The 18,895-nt window shown below is 51.7% G+C and overlaps 4 protein-coding genes across 4 annotated transcripts in view; all 4 read right to left on the reverse strand.

Annotated features, from left to right (window-relative positions):
* Positions 1 to 3,949: 3,949 nt before the first annotated feature.
* Positions 3,950 to 5,278, reverse strand: LAGE3 (L antigen family member 3). The gene is made up of 3 exons (XM_003802592.3): positions 5,050 to 5,278; positions 4,520 to 4,648; positions 3,950 to 4,279 (listed from the first exon to the last, which is right to left on the reverse strand). Exons 1-3 carry the CDS (start codon positions 5,250 to 5,252, stop codon positions 4,165 to 4,167), a joined length of 447 nt encoding a protein of 148 aa, XP_003802640.1. The 5' UTR covers positions 5,253 to 5,278; the 3' UTR covers positions 3,950 to 4,164.
* Positions 5,279 to 9,735: 4,457 nt separating this feature from the next.
* FAM3A (family with sequence similarity 3 member A) overlaps positions 9,736 to 18,895 on the reverse strand; it is a 23,571-nt gene continuing 14,411 nt past the window's right edge. The window contains exon 10 of the mRNA XM_012813226.2: positions 9,736 to 9,746. The gene's annotated coding sequence lies outside the window, so the exon portion shown is untranslated. The remainder of the gene's footprint in view (positions 9,747 to 18,895) is intronic.
* UBL4A (ubiquitin like 4A) lies at positions 10,117 to 11,322 on the reverse strand. Its single transcript, XM_003802571.3, has 4 exons — positions 11,189 to 11,322; positions 10,884 to 10,989; positions 10,421 to 10,629; positions 10,117 to 10,302 (listed from the first exon to the last, which is right to left on the reverse strand). The coding sequence occupies exons 1-4, from the start codon at positions 11,234 to 11,236 to the stop codon at positions 10,192 to 10,194; spliced, it is 474 nt and encodes a 157-aa protein (XP_003802619.1). The 5' UTR covers positions 11,237 to 11,322; the 3' UTR covers positions 10,117 to 10,191.
* Positions 12,038 to 13,687, reverse strand: SLC10A3 (solute carrier family 10 member 3). The gene has a single exon (XM_023508474.1). The coding sequence runs from the start codon at positions 13,685 to 13,687 to the stop codon at positions 12,254 to 12,256; it is 1,434 nt and encodes a 477-aa protein (XP_023364242.1). The 3' UTR covers positions 12,038 to 12,253.

Genomic DNA, 18,895 nt, shown 5'->3' on the forward strand with positions numbered 1-18,895 from the left:
AAAAAAAAAAAAAAAGAAAAAAGAAAGGTGAGGGGTCATGGGCCTGTGTGGCTGGATCCGAGGAGTAAGGCAGCAGTGGGAGTGGATGAGGCCAGGTTACTTTGGGTTTGCAGGCCACTGTATGAACTTGGCTTTGAAATGAGAGGGAAGTCCATTGGATGGTTTGGAACAGAGCATGACACAACCCAACTTGGGTTTTAAAGCCATAAGCTTCAGCAGTTGACCCATAGAGCCAAGATGGCTGATTGTAGTGGTGGTTACACCATGGTATGTGTTTGCCAAACCCCTAGTGTTGTGGTCCCCAGGACCCCTAGTCTTGTGGACTCCAGGGCTGCAGACTGGTACCAGTCTGTGGCCTGTTAGGAACCAAGCCACACAGAAAGTGAGCAAAGCTTCATCTCTATTTATAGCCACTCCCCATTGCTGGCATCACCACCTGAGCTCCACCTGCAGATCAGCGGCAGCATTAGTCTCATAGGAGCCTGTACCCCACTGTAAACTGCACTCAAGAAGGATCTGGGCTGCTCTCCTTATGAGAATCTAATGTCTGATGATCTGAGGTGCAGCTAAGGTGGTGATGCCAGTGCTGGGGGGGAAGCTACAAATACAGATTGTCACTAGCAGAGGAGTATGACTACAGAGACAGTAATACATCAATTCCTTGTGGTCTCATAGCAAAACTATCCCCTACTCCGCCATCAGTGGAAAAATTGTCTTCCACGAAACCAGTCCCTGGTGCCAAAAAGGTTGGGGGCTGCTGCCCTAGACCTGTCCACCTAACCACCTGATAAAGGTTATAGCACTTAAATTGTGCGTTGATAAGCCTGAGGTAAAAAACAACCAAATACACAAACAGAAACAAGGAGTAAAATAGTGAAGAGCAAGTCAGGTGTGGCAGGACTAGATTCCCGTCAAGGACAAAGTCAAGTGCCAGGATGACAGCTGTGTAGTCAGTCAGTCAACCTAGACAGGATCAGCCTGACAGAGGACAAGTCAGGTAGTTTAGACTATCACCATTGTGAGATTACCGAAGCTAAGCCAAATGAAGAGAGCAGGCAATTTTTTAATGGGGGAATCTCTCAGAAACAGAATCTAAGAGAAGCATGAAAGAGTGAGGAGGGGAAGCAGAGTATGTAGTGTTGCAGTGTTGCAAAAAGGCTAATTTCTTAACTATCAGTAAAGTCTAAAAATTGTGAATCAATAAAGATAGGAAAATACAGAAAGGAAAGAGAGCAAGGGGGAGGGAAAAAAGCAAGTAAGATCCCAGCCACAGCCAAATCAGATGCCACGTGAGCTGAGATTCTCTACCACTCTTGTCATCCTTGTGATCATCAAGACCATTGCCACTAGGGCTGGGCTCACACCTGTAATCCCAGCATTCTGGGAGGCTGAGGTGGGTGGATTGCTTGAGCTCAGAAGTTTAAGACCAGCCTGAGCAAGAGCGAAACCCCATCTCTAAAAATATCCAGGCATTGTGGTGGGCACCTGTAGTCCCAGCTACTTGGGAGTTTGAGGTTGCTATGAGCTATGACGCTGCAGCACTACCTAGGATGTCAGAGTGAGACTCTATGTCAAAACAAAAAACAACCTACCAGGGATACACAGAAGCAGGAAAATACAACCCATTCTGAAGAGAGAAATTAATCACTTGAAGGTGTCCAGTCTGGAAGAAACAGATGTCTTTATTCTGAGCAAACAGTTATCATCTATGGAGAAAATCTGATGGTATCTATAAAAGAGATACAAGACTGAATTTAGCATGGTTATGGAACATAACAGATTTTACAGAGAGCGGACTCCTTCCCCCAAAAGCTATAGTTAGTTTTCCTGGAACTTTTCTTCATAGGTCTTTTCTTCACAGGCTGATAAGCCACAAAATTGCTTGTTTCTAGATTGTTCATTATTCCCATGTACCCTATGGTTTGTTTTTTTTTGAGATAGTATCTCACTCTGTCACCCTGGTAGAGTGCCGTGGTGTCATAGCTCACAGCGACCTCAAACTCCTTGGCTCGAGTTTCTCTTGCCTCAGTCTCCCAAGTAGCATATACTACGTTTTTTATTTTGACAGGAAGCAGACACTGACAAAGATGTGGGAAAGCAACATTCTGGTAGGAGGACACCTTTTTTTTTTTTTTGAGACAGAGCCTCAGGCTGTTGCCCTGGGTAGAGTGCCATAGCATCACAGCTCACAGAAACCTCCAACTCCTGGGTTCGGGTGATTCTCCTGCCTCTGCCTCCCAAGTAGCTGGGACTACAGGCACACGCCACATTACCCAGCTATTTTTTGGTTGCAGCCATCATTGTTATTTGGCAGGCCTGGGCTGGATTCCAACCTACCAGCTCAGGTATATGTGGCTGGCGCCTTAGCCACTTGAGCCACAGGCACTGAGCCAGGAAGACACACTTTTTAGTGAGCAATTTTGTACTACAGATCAAGAGCCCTAAATAAGTAAATAATAAATATTCCACTCAGTAATTCTTTTTTTTTTTTACATTTTATTTTTATTTTTTGCAGTTTTTGGCCAGGGCTGGGTTTGAACCCACCACCTCCGGTATATGGAGCCGGCACCCTATTCCTTGAGCCACAGGTGCCACCTCCACTCAGTAATTCTACCTCTTGAAATCTATCTTAGGGAAGTTCATGTAAAGGCTTAAATATAAGAATTCCATTGAATCACTATCTGCAACAGGCAAAAATTGGAAACAATTTAGAGCTCAACTCTCACATTATAATACATCTTTTGTGTATTCAATGTTTTTGAATAATTTTTAGAAAAAGGAAAGTTCATGTTAGATTTTAAAAATCAGGAAAAAGGCTTGGCGCCTGTGGCTCAAATGGCTAAGGCACCAGCCACATACACTTAAGCTGGTGGTTCAAATCCAGCCCAGGCCTGCTAAACAACAATGATGGCTGAAACCAAAAAATAGCCAGGTGTTGTGGTGGGTGCCTGTGGTCCCAGCTACTTGGGAGGCGGAGGCAGGAGACTCGCTTGAGCCCAGGAGTTGGAGGTTGCTGTGAGCTGTGATGCCACGGCACTCTACCTAGGGGGACAGCTTGAGGCTCTGTCTCAAAAAAAAAAATCAGGAAAAAAAAGTATTTAGTTTTGTTTTTTGAGACTCACTTTCTTGCCCTCAGTAGAGTGCCATAGTGTCACAGCTCACAGCAACCTCAAATTCTTGGGCTTAAGTGATTCTCTTGCCTCCAGAGTAGCTGGGACTACAGGTGTCCACCACAACGCCCAGCTGTTTTTCAGAGATGGGGGGATTGCTCTGGCTCAGGCTGGTCTGGAACTTGTGAGCTCAGGCAATCCACCAACCCACCTCGGCCTCCCAGAGTGGCAGTGGTAGGATTACAGGTGTGAGCCACTGCACCAGGCCTTATTATTATTATTATTATTTTTTGAGCTAGAGTCTCACTTGGTCGCCCTCAGTAGAGTGCTGTAGCATCTTAGCCCACAGCAACCTCAAACTCGGGTTCAAGCGATCCTCCTGTCTCAGCTTCCTAAGTAGCTGGGACTATAGGCACCCACCACAACACCTGGCTATTTTTTTAGAGACGAGGTCTCGCTCTGGCTCAGGCTGGTCTATAACTTGTGAGCTCAGGCAATCCACCCATCTCGGCCTCTCAAGTGCTAGGATTACAGGTGTGAGCCACTGCACCCAGCCAATCAGGAAAAAATTTCATAGTAAATTTGCACAAATTACTCATTATATATTACTATTGCACATTTATTCATAAATACAATTGTACAATTGAGGAAGTACTTCAAAATGTTGATAGTAGTTAATACTGAATGGCAGGACCCAAAAGATTGTCATTCTTTTCCATTTCCTAAATTGTCCTCAATTAACTTGTACTATTTGTATATCTGATACCCAGAACCTTCCCTGCAACTCAAGGGCAATGGCAATGGAGGTGCTGCAGCTGAAAATAAACTGAGACTTGGAATAGTAGATCAATTTTATTTTCTGCAGTAACAAACATTTAAGCAACTAACAAAACAAGTGGACCCTGAGCACCCAAGAGCCAATACAATACAATACAGGCAAACCATTAGGCCCCCACCCTAAAGTAGCAAGTACCGTGGGAGTCACTATGGGAAGGAAGGATGCACTTCGTAGGAGACACGAGATCAGACCTCAGCTCCTTTTCCCAGCCTAGGCTTAGCGTGAAACAGGGGGCCCAAAGCGCTGCATGGTCTGCACTACCAGGGAAAGCTGGTCAAGAAAGTTCATGATGGAAATTCGGAGCAGACGAGAGTCTTCAGCTCTCCAGCGGCTAAGAGTGAAGAAAAAAGTATCTAGTTGGAGGTGGCCTTCCTTCCTCTGCTCTTCAGGCATGTAATCACACCAACCCTCTGGCGTCCCATTATTACAGAGCTCCTCAGGTAGAGATCTGCCCGGTGCACCCCGCCTGCCCCTTACTGGGTATCTGCACATCCTCAATAGAGTGCCCCTCAACGGAGACTGGCCCTTCACCTTCATTCTCCCCCTCACTGCAGCCCGTTTTAGAACTTACACGGCCAGGATGCTGCCACTCACTGTAAGATCCTTCCCAACTGCTCTTTGGTGGGGTTCCACATCAGGAGCCAGTGACCCATGGGCGATTTCCGCCTCCAAGGGGGTCGGGAAAGGTACGCTGAGGGCGCTGGTGGCGGTTGGGTAAAGAAAGTATCTGATACCAATTCTGCCTGTGTCTCTGGCCTCCTTGCTCCTCTGAAGCTGTCTAGTCCCTTCTGAGGCTCAAACTAGTTTCACCTCCGAGAGGCCTGTTTCCACACCCCCAGGCCATCCCGTCCTTCATCCCTGATCTCATTCCTTCCCCCCTGATCTGGTCTCGGCCATCCTTGGCTTGTACTTCACCCCCAGTCGTCCCCGGTTGCCTTTCTCCATTTCTTAACTTCCCCTGAACACCCTGGGCCTGTATCTCCAGTCCCCAGTTCCCCCTGCTCCCTACCTTGGGTCTCTTTTTCTTTCTCCTGGGCCTACCCTTCCACCCGCCGCAGGCAGCCCCCAGCTCCTGCCCGATTTTGCCCGCAGATAGGATACAATAAGTGCGGCTGAATTCCTGGCCTTCTGGACGGGGCTACGGCGTCTCCGCTAGGACCTGGGTCGTACGGTACCCTCACGACATGGGGAGCTTCACCGGCCACAGGTGCAGCGGTGCCCGTACCAGCCTGGCCATCCCGGACGTCAGCGCCGGCCGCTACACCCTCCATGTCTCCATCTGCGCTGGGGTCTGCAGCCAGCATGTCTCCCTACACCAAGCCAGCCGCGCTTCGGCTCACTCCGCCCTCCGCTTCGGCTCACTCCGCCCTCTGCTTTGGCTGGCTGCGCCCTCCGCTTCGACCCCGCCCTCTCTGCGGGCGGCTTAGAGACTGTGGTGCCCTCCAGAAGCACCGCCCCTCGCGCGTGGCCACACCCATACTCGTCTGCGCAGGTCCATGGTGAGGCTGTCTGGTGCGTGTTCAGTTCCCGCCAAGCCAGCTTTGCCGGAGGACTTTGGAGACCCTGTTAGCTCCAGAGACTGAGGTTTCCTCCGGAGTGTTTGCCCCTTAGCACGTGACCCTAGTCCAGGGCGCCTGCACAAACAGATCCCTAATAAGGTCGCCCCGTGCCTAGTCGGTTTCCTCCAATTTGGCCCTGCTGCCCTTGGGTCCTGGGGAAATTGAGGTTTCCTCACAAGGGTCAGTCCTATAGGGCGACTTGGGATTACCACTGCGCAAGCGCTAACAGGCACCTTGTCATTACAACGGGCAAGATTGGTTCTTACCCAGCCAAGCCTGCCACGGTCTTCTGGAGACCCCATACTGCCTAGCCAATGAGCAATCCCTCACGAAACCCCACCCCTTAGAGCGCCTTATGACCCCAGTGCGCCTGAGTGAAGCAGTCCTGCCTCTGTGTCCCTGGGAAGCTCACTTGAGGCCTTTGGGTGAGCCGTCGGCATAGCGCCATCTGTCTCCCCGGGGCCCAAATGTCCCCGAAAGATGTGGCATGGACGTCCCAGTGGTGATTGGGAGGAGGACGGTGGCCGCCTCGGGTAGGCCTCTGGCCTCCAAGACTACTGCTCTGTACTCTGCTCTTGTTGCCCAACCGAAGGGGTCTCACAGAGGACAGTGAACCAGTCAGATTTGCATTTTAGAATGGGCTGTGCACGGAGGCAAGAAGTGACAGCGACCTGAGTGAAAGTGCTGGCTGTGGGGGCAGGTCTAATGCAATTCATGAAAAGGCAGAATGCAACGTTAGTAAATGATACACATGAGGAGAAATCCTAGAGCAACATGTCATGCTCATGATCTGTGGGTGGTGGCATTCTGGGTGATTTTAATTTCCTTTTTGTGTATCCGCATGCCCAGTTTTTAAAAAATGGCCTTTTCTGACATTTACAATAAAAAAAAGTTTGTAACAGACGGCGCCTGTGGCTCAGTGGGTAGGGCACTGGCCCCATGTACCGAGCGAGAGTGACGGGTTCGAATCCGGCTTCGTCCAAACTGCAACCAAAAAATAGCCGGGCATTGTTGCTGGCGCCCGTAGTCCCAGCTACTTGGGAGGCTGAGGCACGAGAATTGCCTAAACCCAGGAGTTGGGGTTGCTGTGAGCTGTACCGCTATGGCACTCTACTGAGGGCAATAAAGTGAGACTCTTAAAAAAAAAAGTTTATAAGGTGACACGAAATTTCCAACGATGGGTGTCCTAATGGGTTTCTGTTTTCCTCCTTTGTAATCATAAGAAGGATTTAATGCTAAACTATATTAGCAAATTCTGTTGAATGTCCCCTCAAAATAGATGCCACATCAGCCCATTTCTGTCCTTCTCTACCACTAGTCCCTGACACAGTACCCCATGGCTTAACACCACTAATGACACCACTCTCTCCACACCCCTGTACAAACAAGCTTCTGGAATGAGTGGGTCCCCAGTCACTACCGCTGCCTCCTCAGCCCACCAGTGGTTTCCTATCCCTCAACGTTGCCAATGACCTCAGCACTAACTCCAGAGGAGTCTCCATCCTGCCTTCACCTCACCTCTTGGCAGCATTAGACAACCAGCCTTTTCCTGGAAGTGTGTTCTTGGTTCTCCCTGTGGTCTTGGGTCTGGGAGACACTTCTCAGCCTGCTTTGACAGTTCCTCTGCCTCCACTTCATCTCTAGTTGGTGAAGTCTCTCAAGTCTCAGTTGTATTCCCCACCCCCCTTTTTTCCAGAGATAGGAGTCTCACCTTATTGCCCTCAGTAGAGTGCCGTGGCAGCGTCACACAGCTCACAGCAACCTCCAACTACTGGGCTTAGGCGATTCTCTTGCCTCAGCCTCCTGAGCATCTGGGACTACAGGCACTTGCCACAATGCCCTGCTATTTTTTGTTGTGGTTTGGCTGGGGTCAGGTATATGGGGCCAGTGCCCTACTCACTGAGCCACAGGCTGCCCTGTATCCCCATTTTTAATGCCACACATTCTCTAGGAAGCTACCTCCTCCTCCTCGCAGCTTTCAGGACTTTCTGTCCATAGACAACTCTTCAACATCATTGAAGGCTGCACAGCACCATTGTTACAACAGCTTGGGAATTGGGCCAGGCCTGAGTTCAAGTCCTGGATCCTCCACTTCCCAGCTGATGGCATTTGAGCAATGCCGAAAAATGAGATCTGAGCTCTGCATAGAAAGGGCTTCCTGCCTTTAACAATCCTCACTGCACAGGCTGCCAATTCCACCGGCTGGATGCATTTCTTAACCACATGGCCTCCAGCCTGTCACCCTGGAGCTGGGAGGATTGGCAAAAGAGATTTAAAAACCAACCCTAGGACAGGTCAAATGATGATGAATCCCTGTTGGAGGTTTAAATGAAAACGTGCAGCACAGGGCCCTGGCCTGGGGCAAGCCTCAGAAAATGCTTCCCCTTGTCTGAGCTCCTGCCTCGACTCCCCACTGCAGCTCTCCCTCCTTCACTACCTCTACGGTGGTCCTGATCTTTCTAAGACATGCATGTCCCCTGTAATGAACAGTTGCTGTTTGTGGCCACCATTCAGCCCTCCCGTGGAACCTCCCCATCCCTTGTCCAGCCCAAGTATATCCAGGGAAACTGTCCCCATACATAGCTCCATAGAGTCAGTCCTGATGGGGAATAACCCCTCCCCCATGCCAACCCAAATGATGGGACACACAAGCCAGTTCTGACCAATGAGATAATAGCATTTATTTGCTGGAAGCATCTGAGACAGAAGCTACACTACAGAGAAGGTGCACCTCTGGCAGCAAGAGAGGGATTGCACACAAGCTGTAGGCAGCTATCTTTTGACCGTCAGGGGTGATGGTCTGGGACGAGGCAGATATGGAGAACACAGGGAGGCAGGAATAAACTGGGTATCTGCTGAAATTGCTCATCCACTAACAGTATCACTGGACTTTTCGGTTTCATAAGCCAATAAACATCCTTTACTGATTAAACCAAGTTCCTTTATTGTTAAACCAATTATTGCAAAACAAAAGCAGCCTAGTTAATATGGTTCTTTTTGGATATAAGTCAGTCTCAGATTCACCTTTAAAGTTCTCAAAATAGGCTTGGTGCCTGTAGCTCAAGCAGCTAGGACACCAGCCACATGCACCAGAGCTGGTGGGTTCAAACCCAGCCCTGGCCTGCCGAACAACTACAACCAAAAACTGGCCAGGCATTGTGGCAGGTACCTGTAGTCCCAGCTACTTGGGAGGCTGAGGCAAGAGAATTGCATAAGCCAAAGAATTTGAGGTTGCTGTGACAGCACTCTACCAAGGGTGACATAGTGAGACTCTGTCTCAAAATAAATTTCCTCATTCAACATAAGTGAGAGTACTTGTAGTTTATCTCTGAGTTGCCAGACCACACACATGCTCCGAAGCTGGTCTCTGCTGGGTCCAGCTTCAGAGCTCTAAGGGAGGACCTGGGGCTTTTGTTTGCCCTTCAAAGCCTTTACCCACTGGGCCGCTATCTTTCTAGCCCAGGGACCCAGTGTTCCCCCCTCAAGGCCCAAGGAGGCCCTAGGCAAGGAGTATAGGTGCAGCCCTGACCACACTGAGAGCAGTTCCCTTGGTGAAGGTGGAGGGGCTGGAGTGCTGTCCTGTACATTGCTTCCTTCCAGCCTCTACTGCCCATAGGGGCCCTCCTCCAAGGAGCAGGTGCTTAGATGACCTCTAGTGCCCATGCAGGGCAGGGTAAAGGAGGAACCAGTGCCACCTCCCTGGTACCTCAAGGTTTCCTCTCAGGCAATGAAGGGAGTCCCTGTATACAGGTGGCAGGGGAAGTGTCCATCTTCCATGCTATGGGTGAGTACTAGGCATGAAAGCCTCGGCCCAGTCCTCTAGCTCTGACAGTGCTTTTCTAAGTCCCCTGTCAGCCCTAATAAATGAGAGCCATCTGCTTTCAAGAAGAGGAGACAAGCAGACGGTGCACCCAGAGAAGAGCTGTGTCACCAAGGGCCAGGATACCTCATCTCTAGGCCACAATTGGCTATTGCTTCACTTTTGGCTTCAGTTTGCTTACTGAACACAAGAGGGAGAATCACTGCAGAAACTCCCCATGCTGGTTTGGGGTAAGGATGAAAGACATTGACTCAGGTCAGAGGAGTGACCCTCACTGTATAGAGTCAATGCTTGGGACACAGGGATTTGCCTGAAGTTACATCAGAGCTGGGGTGACATTGTGACTTCTCAGCCCCCAACCTGCTTTTCCATTTGTCAAACACACACTGATTGCAGCAGCTGAGGAGGCCCTGGGCTGGCTGTCACTTGGCCTCCTGTGGAGGTTAGCTGAGGGCTATGTCAGACCACTGGAGATCAGGTGACAGCTGCTTCCCCTTTCTGGCTTGGGAGGGAGTCACTTTGGTGTTTATTCTTGGTGGGACAAATGCAAAATACTATAGCCCATCCCTCCAAGCAGCCCCCTTTAACTCCTCACCCTGAGGCACTTCAAGAAGCTGGCTGAACTCTGATACTGGCTTCCCTACTTCATAGTTAGGTGCCTCTGCTGTGCTGTCTCACCTCTTCCATGGGTATGGGAGTAAACCCAGGTCAAGTACTTTGAGTGGTGCCTAGCAGGTAGCAAGAGCTGGGAACATGCCAGCATATTATTATTATTATTATGAGCCAAACTGCAACATGAGAACACATTTAATGTAACATGCAGCTGTGGCCTGCCCTTGGGCTCCTCCCCATATTCCAAGAATGCTATTTAGAGAACTTCTTCTCCATAGCCTCAGTCACTTCAGGGTGCAGAAAGCGGCTGGCCAAGCGTTCGATGTCATCCAGCGTCAGGCGGCTCAGGGACCTCTCATAATCCTGAGGAAAGAAGGCCAGGAAAATTCAGGGGTGCCAGTGGGGGACGGTACACTGTGACAGAGGCAGGGGCTTGGGAGCAGCTGGGACTGGAGTGGATGTCCAGAGTTGCCCTTCTCACCCTCTGTAGTTGTTCCAGGACCCTGCTGGCATCCGCTGCACTGAAGTGGCGTGCCAAGACTTTAGAGATTAGCTGCCAGACGTGCAGGGGTGGGGAGTTAGTCAGTCTCTGGGCAGTGCCTTCTTCCAGTAACACCTTCTCCAGGGGTTTGACCACTAGGTTGAGCTTGGAATTGGGCCCGATGCTATAATCAGAGAGTCGTTTCCCATCTGCCAAAGAGAAACTGATGGGGTTTTTTACCTATGGCTGCGGGGGTTGCCCAGGCAGCGACGCTGCTTGGGGGAGCTGGCTGAGCACTGTGGCATCTGGCTGTGGTGGATTCAGCCACCTCCCCTACGGTCTGGTGGCAGTTGGTGCCAGGAGCCAGCACCTCAACCCATCACACTGCTGCCCAAGTTCGGCCTTTACACCCCATCCTCCGACTTCCTGCGGGGCTACCTGGGCATCTCCTCTGTCTGGTTACCTGCCAGGGCCTTGCCCTTGAACAGCAGCCGCTGCTGGCGCACGGGGACGTTCAGCTTCTCTGAGACCAGCTGCTTCAGTGTGGACACCAACTCGTCCTCCCGCACCTGACCGAGCCAAGGGTGGGAGGCAGGGGTTGAGCCCGCAGCCCCTGGGCGACCAAGCTCTCGCTTCCTCTTCTACAGGCAGTTCTCCTGGCCTCACCCGCCCGCTCGCCCCTTCCCGCCCTCAGCCCCTGCTCGGTCCTGTGCCGGGAGGGGCTGAATGAGCGAGCCGCCCACAATGACTCAGGTCTGGGGACCCTACCTGCAGGCTGCACTCGCGGCCCTGGAGCGCCTTCACCGTCAGCTGCATGGCGGCTGCGCCGGCGTCCACCAGGGCCGGCGCGCAACCTAACCGCCCCCCGCCGCCGCGCGCCGCCGCTGTCCTGGGCACGCGCCGGAACCGCCTGCCGCGCCCGGAAACGGCAAGAGGGGCGTGTCCTCCCACAGCCACGCCCACTCCCGCCCCTAGCCGCGCCCAGGAGGAGGAGTCTCTTCAGGGTTCCACCTCGAATTCGAACTGGGACCGCCCAGCTAGTGAATCCCCAGCCAAAGCCACAGCGCAGGGAAGTGGCTGGTTCAGTCTTCTGGGACCAGAAAGAGGAGAGTCGCGCCAGGTCTGTTTCATCTGGCAACTGGGGCATGGGAGAAAGAAGGACCAGAAAGTACGCTCGCCCCTGCGGACTGCCTGGCCCACCCTAACTTCCTACCTCACTGGTGGAGCAGGCAAACCCTGGTTCTCTGTATCTCAGTAAGTCCGCCAGCAGCCCATCCCTGCCAAGCTTGCCCCACTGCCTGCTTGCTTTCTGCCTCCTCCTTTCCAGTCTAGCTGCAAAACCCCAAGTGAGCTGGGAAGGAGGCAGGGGAGGCAGGCTTCTGCTCTCATGCTCCCACTGCTCATTCTAAAAAGAGAGGCCCACCTCTCATGGGGTGTGGGCTTATAAAGCATTCCCAGGGGTCACTGTGCCACATAAGTTGGTCCTCCACCCTGCCCCACACCTGACCGGGCCGACGATGGGAGGCAGGGGTTCTGCCAGGCACACTCTTCCTACCCCCACTCCCAGGCCCCAAAGGGCAAAGATTGGAAGGGACTCAAGCCTGCTTCTCTCTTTTATTGAAATATATTTTCTGGGCAGTGCCCACCTACTTAACTCAGCATGGCCTCTTTGGCACTGAAAGCTGGAGAATAAAAAATCAGTAAAAAAAATAAGCTTGGATTTTTTCTGAGTGCATAGTGCATGAGAACTAAAGGCCTTTGGTACACAAGAACTGTGGGGACAGTGGGTGGAGTGTGGGGGCTGGGGGATGATGCAATCTTGACCCAGAGTTGTCAAGGAACTGGAAACAGGCTACTATAGATGAAGTGGCCAATGACCAAGGCCAGCATCTCAGAGGTGCCACTCAGTGCCACAATGAAGGGGGCCTGGGAGGCATAGTCAGCTTGGAGGCGGCGGAGGGACAGCTGGAGCATGGCCAAGGCCATCAGACTGTTTTGCACCCCTACCTCAATGCTGACTGTCCGCCGCTGGGCCACTGGCAGTTTCAGGCATGTGGCCAGACAGTAGCCCACCAAGAGGCCAACCAAGGGCACTGTGAGGCCCACCAGTACAATGGGTAGCCTGACACCTGCCAGGATGAAGACTCCCATGCGGTAGGCCAGGAAAAGGCCACCCAAGAGGAGCACAAAGCTGAAGGGCTTGATGACCTGAAGCAGCAGCTGGGAGAACTTGGGGAGCTTGGACTTGATCAAAACACCCGCTGCTATGGGGATGGCGATGAATAGCAGGGTCCCCAGGATCTTGGAGATGGGCACATGGAGTGTTTCATGGATGCTGAGCAGACGGCTATAGATCGCTGAGGATAGTGGTAGGAAACCGGTGGCAGCCACTGTTGAGATAAAAGTCATGGAGATTGCCAGGGTAACATCCCCTCCAAGAAGGAGGCTGTAGAGGTAGCTCCCACCGCCCCCAGGTGATGAGCAGGTGATGATGAGGCCCAGAGCCAAGGCTTTGGGCAGCATGAAGACCTTGGCCATCAGGAAAGCATAGAAGGGCATGACCAGAAACTGGCCTAGGAGGCCCAGCAGCATGGGCTGGGGGCTCTGCACAAGTCCCTTCAGAACTTCGAATTCCACTTTGCACCCAAATGAACACTTGTTGACAAAGATAAGAGGCAGGAGCAGGTAGAGTATTGGGTTCTCTGAAAAGTGGGCCAGGTTGGTGCTGAGTGTTGCAGAGGTGTCTTCAGCAGGTGAGACCTTGATGCAGAAATCTCTCCGCTCCTCAATCAGCTTGGGTGGGGCCTTGTGGGGGTCCATGAGCTGGATGTGGAGTGGGGCCAACCCAGGCAGGCCTGAGTGGATGCTTACCACAAAGCCACGCCCACCACCCCATGTTATGGCACTCACATTCTTGATGGCCAGCACCTCTGTGTCTAGGGATGTGACTCTCAGTGTGGGGCCAGGGCCCATCCCATTGGCCTGGATTGGGTACTGGCTTGAGATCACGATGATGCCCTCACTCTCTTCAGGAAACTCAAACTCCATCACAGAGCCATCCCCAATGCTCAAGTAGCGGCCTCCTGTCAGTGGCATAGTGTGGCCCAGAGCTCTGCTGAGGTTAGCACTGGCTGTCCCTTGGGCCCCCCAAGTCATGTTGATGAGCAGCAGGGAAGCTCTGAGCATGCCTAGGGGGTCTATATGGCCAACCCTGCTTCTCAGGCTAGGCCAGTGCTTGGAACTGGCCCTGATCCTCCTTAACACCATGACTCTTTCCAAAGGATGGATGATGTCCCCAGGTTCTCTGTGACTTAGAAGAGCACCCGTACTGGTGCTGCCGGGTTGTCCAGGAAAGGGTCCATGGGTGGGTCCTTCTGTGCTGTCTTCCTTGATGGCAGAGCTCTCCCTGAGGACACAAGGGACACAGAGACACTGGTGAGGGTGATCAGTTCGGAGACCAGGAGCATGGGGATCTGGAAGCCCATTACTAAAAGACTTAGCAGGCCCCCTCACTCCAAGCTTCGGAATGGTGAGGCAATGGTTAGTGCTGGCCTTTGAATGCCATTTGGCTGTCTTCTCTCTCAGCACCTCAAGTTTCCTATCTCTTGTTCAGAGGGGCCACCTGGAGAGAGAAGTTCACATTCAACCTGCTGATACTTGCTGATTTCCCCGGGCTTGCCCACCTCACAGAAATCTCCTGGTACCAAGGGATTCAGGAGATCCACCCACAGTCCTGTTACCACTAGCCTATTTCCCACTGCCATCACGATGCAGCCACAGTAAGGATGCAGTGATACCATAGTAGGGATGAAATCTTCCAGAGGCTTCCCAGGGATGACTATGACATCAGATAGATGAAAACAAACAGTACTGATGGTTAACACTGGCTTAGGACATATCTAAGAGTACTTCGGAGAGTATATTAGGGAGGTTGAGTTTAATCTTCCAGACACAAAGCTGTTGGCAAAGTGGCACAGTGTGTGATCATTGGTCCCAAGACCCCAGGGGCTGATGTCTGTCCTGACGAAGAGTTGGGAACAAAGCTGCTGTCACTACTTGGCCTACCATACCTGCCTCATAGTGACAAGATGGGAGTCCTAGTGAGAATCAGGCATCCCCTCCCCAGGGAAGTTGCCAAAAGGGGCAGTAAGAGTAAGATAAATAGAGCCACATGTCCGCTGGGGCTTCTCCTTCTGCCCGATCACCCACTTATCTAGCAGTCTCAGAATTTGAGCTCCTAGAGCTGCTGCAGAACATCTGAGAGTCTCTTCTTAGAGTCCAGGGGCTCCTCCCCATGCCCACATGTGCCTTTATCACAGCCTCATTATTTCCAGTGGGACTATGAGTGTTTCTAGGGGATGGCAGTGCCTCAGGGTGAAAGGAGGTTTGCCTCCTTCCATTTCTCAATTTTTGGCAGCCACCATCCTAGTATCACATCATTTGCTAGAACTGGGGCAACCAGGATGGGGACACAGCAGTTTTACAACACTACTGTTGGTTGCCTCATCCCTATAAGTGTCCCAGTCCTGGAAGAGGCCCCTGCCTTCCTAGATCCTATCCATATTTGGCCCTGGCCTCCTCCCATCTGAGACTGTGGAGAAGGGGCAGTGGAGGGTGGAGGGCAGGGTAAGCAAAAGCCCATCCCTGGGAAAATCTCCCCCACCCCACCCCAGAATGACATGGCCTCTGCTGACTTGGAGTTTTGGTCACTCACCCTGGAGGCCTCGGTCCAGCCTTGTAGTTTATGACTGAAGAGGTAGGCAGGAAAACCAGAGCGGAGAGTGGAGTAGGCGAGGCGAAGTGGAGGGGAAAAGATGAAGGCACCAGGACTGAAGCCACCAGTGTAGTGTGAACCAGTCAGAAGGGAAAGGTGGAGGGCCATCTATCTCATGCCCCATCTTTCCAGTAGGGCTGGTGGCTTAGAATCCCTGCAATAAGGGTTTAACCCAGATCCCACACCATTTCTGCTTGAAAGAAGAGTTTGAGCAGATGTCCCCCAAGGCAGGGAAGGGAATACCAGCCCAGATGCCTTTTCCTCACAGGCCAAGTATGGGGCTCCTCCCTACCTGGGAGTCTGGAAGTTGTCGGAGGGGTCACAAGCAAAGCTCAGGCACGAACTCAGGAGGTTATGAAGGAAGGGCGCCCCGCCGCCCTACAGGCTATAGGCCGGCGACTGGCTCGGGTGGTCTCGGGGTCGCAGGAGGGGGGCCCTTACGCCACTTGGGCCCTGCGGCCAAGCCAGGCCTCGCGATTGCGAGGCGGCTGCCCTTCCCTGCGGGCCCACTTGGCCCAAGCGCCCAAGTGGGCAATCGTGGAGCAGGGCCGGGGTCAGAAGCTGTCTCTGCACTTTCCTTACCGGCCGGAGGATCTCACCCGCCACTGCGGCCGCTGAGCTACGAGCCAGCGACTGACCGCCGGCAAACGCCTGCTAGCTCTGCCAGCTGAGGCCCCGCCCCACCCGCTGAATCCCCGCCCCGCCCCGCCGAGGCCCCGCCCCGCCCCCGCCTCAGGACCCCGCCCTCCCATGGCGGCGTGTTCACCTCTGGCAGCCGCGCCTGGTCCAACCGGATGTGACGTAACTTGTATGGATTAACCGGCGAAGGCTTGCGGTGCGGGCGGTTTCCCGGATTGCAGCTGCTTGCAGCTGGACGCTCACTTGTCCCGCCCATGTGCTGGGGATCTGACCCAGCTTTTATCGTCGCTAGGGTGACACGCTCCGTGGAGGGGCTGCGATCTCTGGGTGCAATGGAACACAAGTTAGCCGTTAGCAGAGTTGGGACGCCTGTAGCCACAATACAGCTCAGGTTGTCCAGTCCCGAGGCTCGAGGACCAAGTCCGACCGACCTGAACCCCAGGCTTTGCCGAGTTTCCCCTTTCCTTCATGCATTGAGCGAGCACCTGTTTTCTTGCTGTAGAACATTAATTGAACTTGTCCAGCTTTCAAAACTATTTTGGCTGAACCAGCAAGGTTCGGAGGCTTCTCGGTAAAAGATACGGAAACATTAGGCTGAAGGGTGGAAAAAATGGTGGTGGGAGAGTGTAGCAAGGAAAGTTGGAAGTAAACCAGTGCAGAATTAAAGGGATTTGTGTGTTCCCAAGGTTGCTGGGACGGCTGGAATCAGTATGTACTGCTCTGAAAGAACCTCTTGCCACGACCAGTGTTCAAAGTCGGAGGTACTTGTCCCTGGAAGGTGCACAAGACACATTGTTGTGGATGTGAAAAAAAAAAAAAGAAAAAAAGAAAAACTAGACCATCTCTTTAATTGTTCAAATTAATAATTGTAATAGTTTTATGAATACATTTATTTACATTTAAATTTATTTTTAAATGAGGGAAAGTTTTTTTTTTTTTGGTTGTCCTTGATAGAGTGCTGTGACGTCACAGCTCACAGTAACCTCCAACTCCCGGGCCTAGGCGATTCTCTTGCCTCGGACTCCCGAGTAGCTGGGACCACAGGCACCCGCCACAACGCCCGGCTATTTTTTTGTTGCAGTTTGGCTGGGGCCCGGTTTGAACCCACCACCCTCAGTATATGGGGCTGGCCTCCTACTCACTGAGCCACAGGCGCCGCCCATTTAAATTTATTTTAAAATACTTATTTTAAAAGTTTATTATTTTTATTTTTTTGGAGACAGAGTCTCAGTCGTCCTGCGGTTGAGTGCCATGGTGTCACAACTCACAGCAACCTCAAACTCTTGGTCTAAGTGAGTCTCTTGCCTCAGCCTCCCAAGTAGCTGGGACTACAGATGCCTGTCACAACGCCCGGCTATATTATTTTATTTTTTGTTGTTGTTGCAGTTGTCATTGTTTTAGCTGGCCCAGGCTGGGTTCGAACCTGCCAGCCTGGGTGTATGTGGCTGGTGCCCTATCCACTGAGCTATAGGCACTGCCAACAACCTCAAACTCTTGGGCTAAGTGATTCTCTTGCCTCAGCTTCCCGAGTAGCTGGGACTATAGATGCCTGGAACACCTGACTATTTTTAGAGACAGGGTCTAGCTCTTGCTCAGGCTGGTCTGGAACTTGTGAGCTCAGGCAATCCACCCACCTCAGCCTCCTAGAGGGCTAGGGTTACAGGCGTGAACTACCACACCTGGCCTTAAAAGTTTATTTTTGTGTGTGTTTTGTAAAGTTCAAATTAGCACATGCATATGACAAACAAGCAAATATACATGTGTTGGGGGTGCATTCTCAAAAGGGTTTGATTTGTAGATGATCATAAACATTCCCAGCAGGCTGGGTGTGGTGGCTATGTCTGTAATCCTAGCACTTTGAGAAGCTGAAGACAGGAGATTGCTTGAGCCCAGGAGTTCAAGGCTACTGTGAGGTATGATGATGCCACTGCACTCTACCCTGGGCAACTGAGCAATACCCTGTCCCCACCCCACCCCCACCAAAATAAAAAATAATAATAAAAAAAACATTCAGAGCCATAGTTCAATGATATTCTTTAGCCTCTGAGGACCAGTAAGGTATAAATAATTTGAGTGTTTGCATGGGTTTCCCAGAATGTTGATACTGTCCTTCTCAAATGAGTTTGAGGGGATCTTGAGGGAATTATGCAGTACTAAGAGCTATGACAGGTGAGAGGGCTGGGCTTGATACATGGTGAGGCTGAAGAGTGCCATTTTGAAAAGGGCAGTGAGGGGAGGGACTGTCTGAGGATGGGGTGAAGTTGGCAAGAGGGAAAGGAGGGATGGGCTGGAAGAGCCAGGTAAGGGAAAACAAAGAGATATTTTCATCTTAGAGAAAACCAAAATTTTTAATTTTTTTTTTGTTGCAGTTTTTGGCTGGTGCTGGGTTTGAACCCACCACCTCTGGCATATGGGGCCAGTGCCCTACTCCTTTGAGCCACAGTTGCTGCCCCAAAACCAAAATTTTTATATTCCAACTGCCTGTGCTCTTGGGCCTACCTGATGTCACCTGGACCTGGCTACTTGGCAACCAGCAATTCCTGTTGTGTGCTAGGGGTCAAGTAGAGAAAATGCAGTCAGAAGTCTGCTTCCTGTTATTATCAATAGCTTCAGCCTTCCCTGAAAAGCCAGAGCAGGCAGGTGGAATATCTGACATGAAGAATTTGTGGGTTTGTGTTGGTGCATCTCCACACAAATGCATAACACCTATTCAGTCCATTTGCACTGACCTGAGGGATCCAGGGAGGCCAATACCAGCAAGCACTCCTCAAGGAGAAACAAGGGTGCACCTCCCTCCAACTTTCATTACTGGCTTTTGTTGAAGTCTTAGGCATGAGAAAATACAGTACAGAGGAAAGTTTCAAAGGGAGAGTCAAGGTTAAAAAACAAGTGGTTTGGGGGTGGCGCCTGTGGCTCAGTGAGTAGGGCGCCCGTCCCATCTACCGAGGGTGGTGGGTTCAAACCCAGTCCCGGCCAAACTGCAACAACAGCAAAAATAGCCAGGCATTGTGGTGGGCGCCTGTAGTCCCAGCTATTGGGAGGCTGAGGCAAGAGAATTGCTT

The sequence above is a fragment of the Otolemur garnettii genome, unplaced genomic scaffold (assembly GCF_000181295.1).
Source record: "Otolemur garnettii isolate 467f Iridium unplaced genomic scaffold, OtoGar3 scaffold00249, whole genome shotgun sequence".
Classification (NCBI taxonomy): Eukaryota; Metazoa; Chordata; class Mammalia; order Primates; family Galagidae; genus Otolemur; species Otolemur garnettii.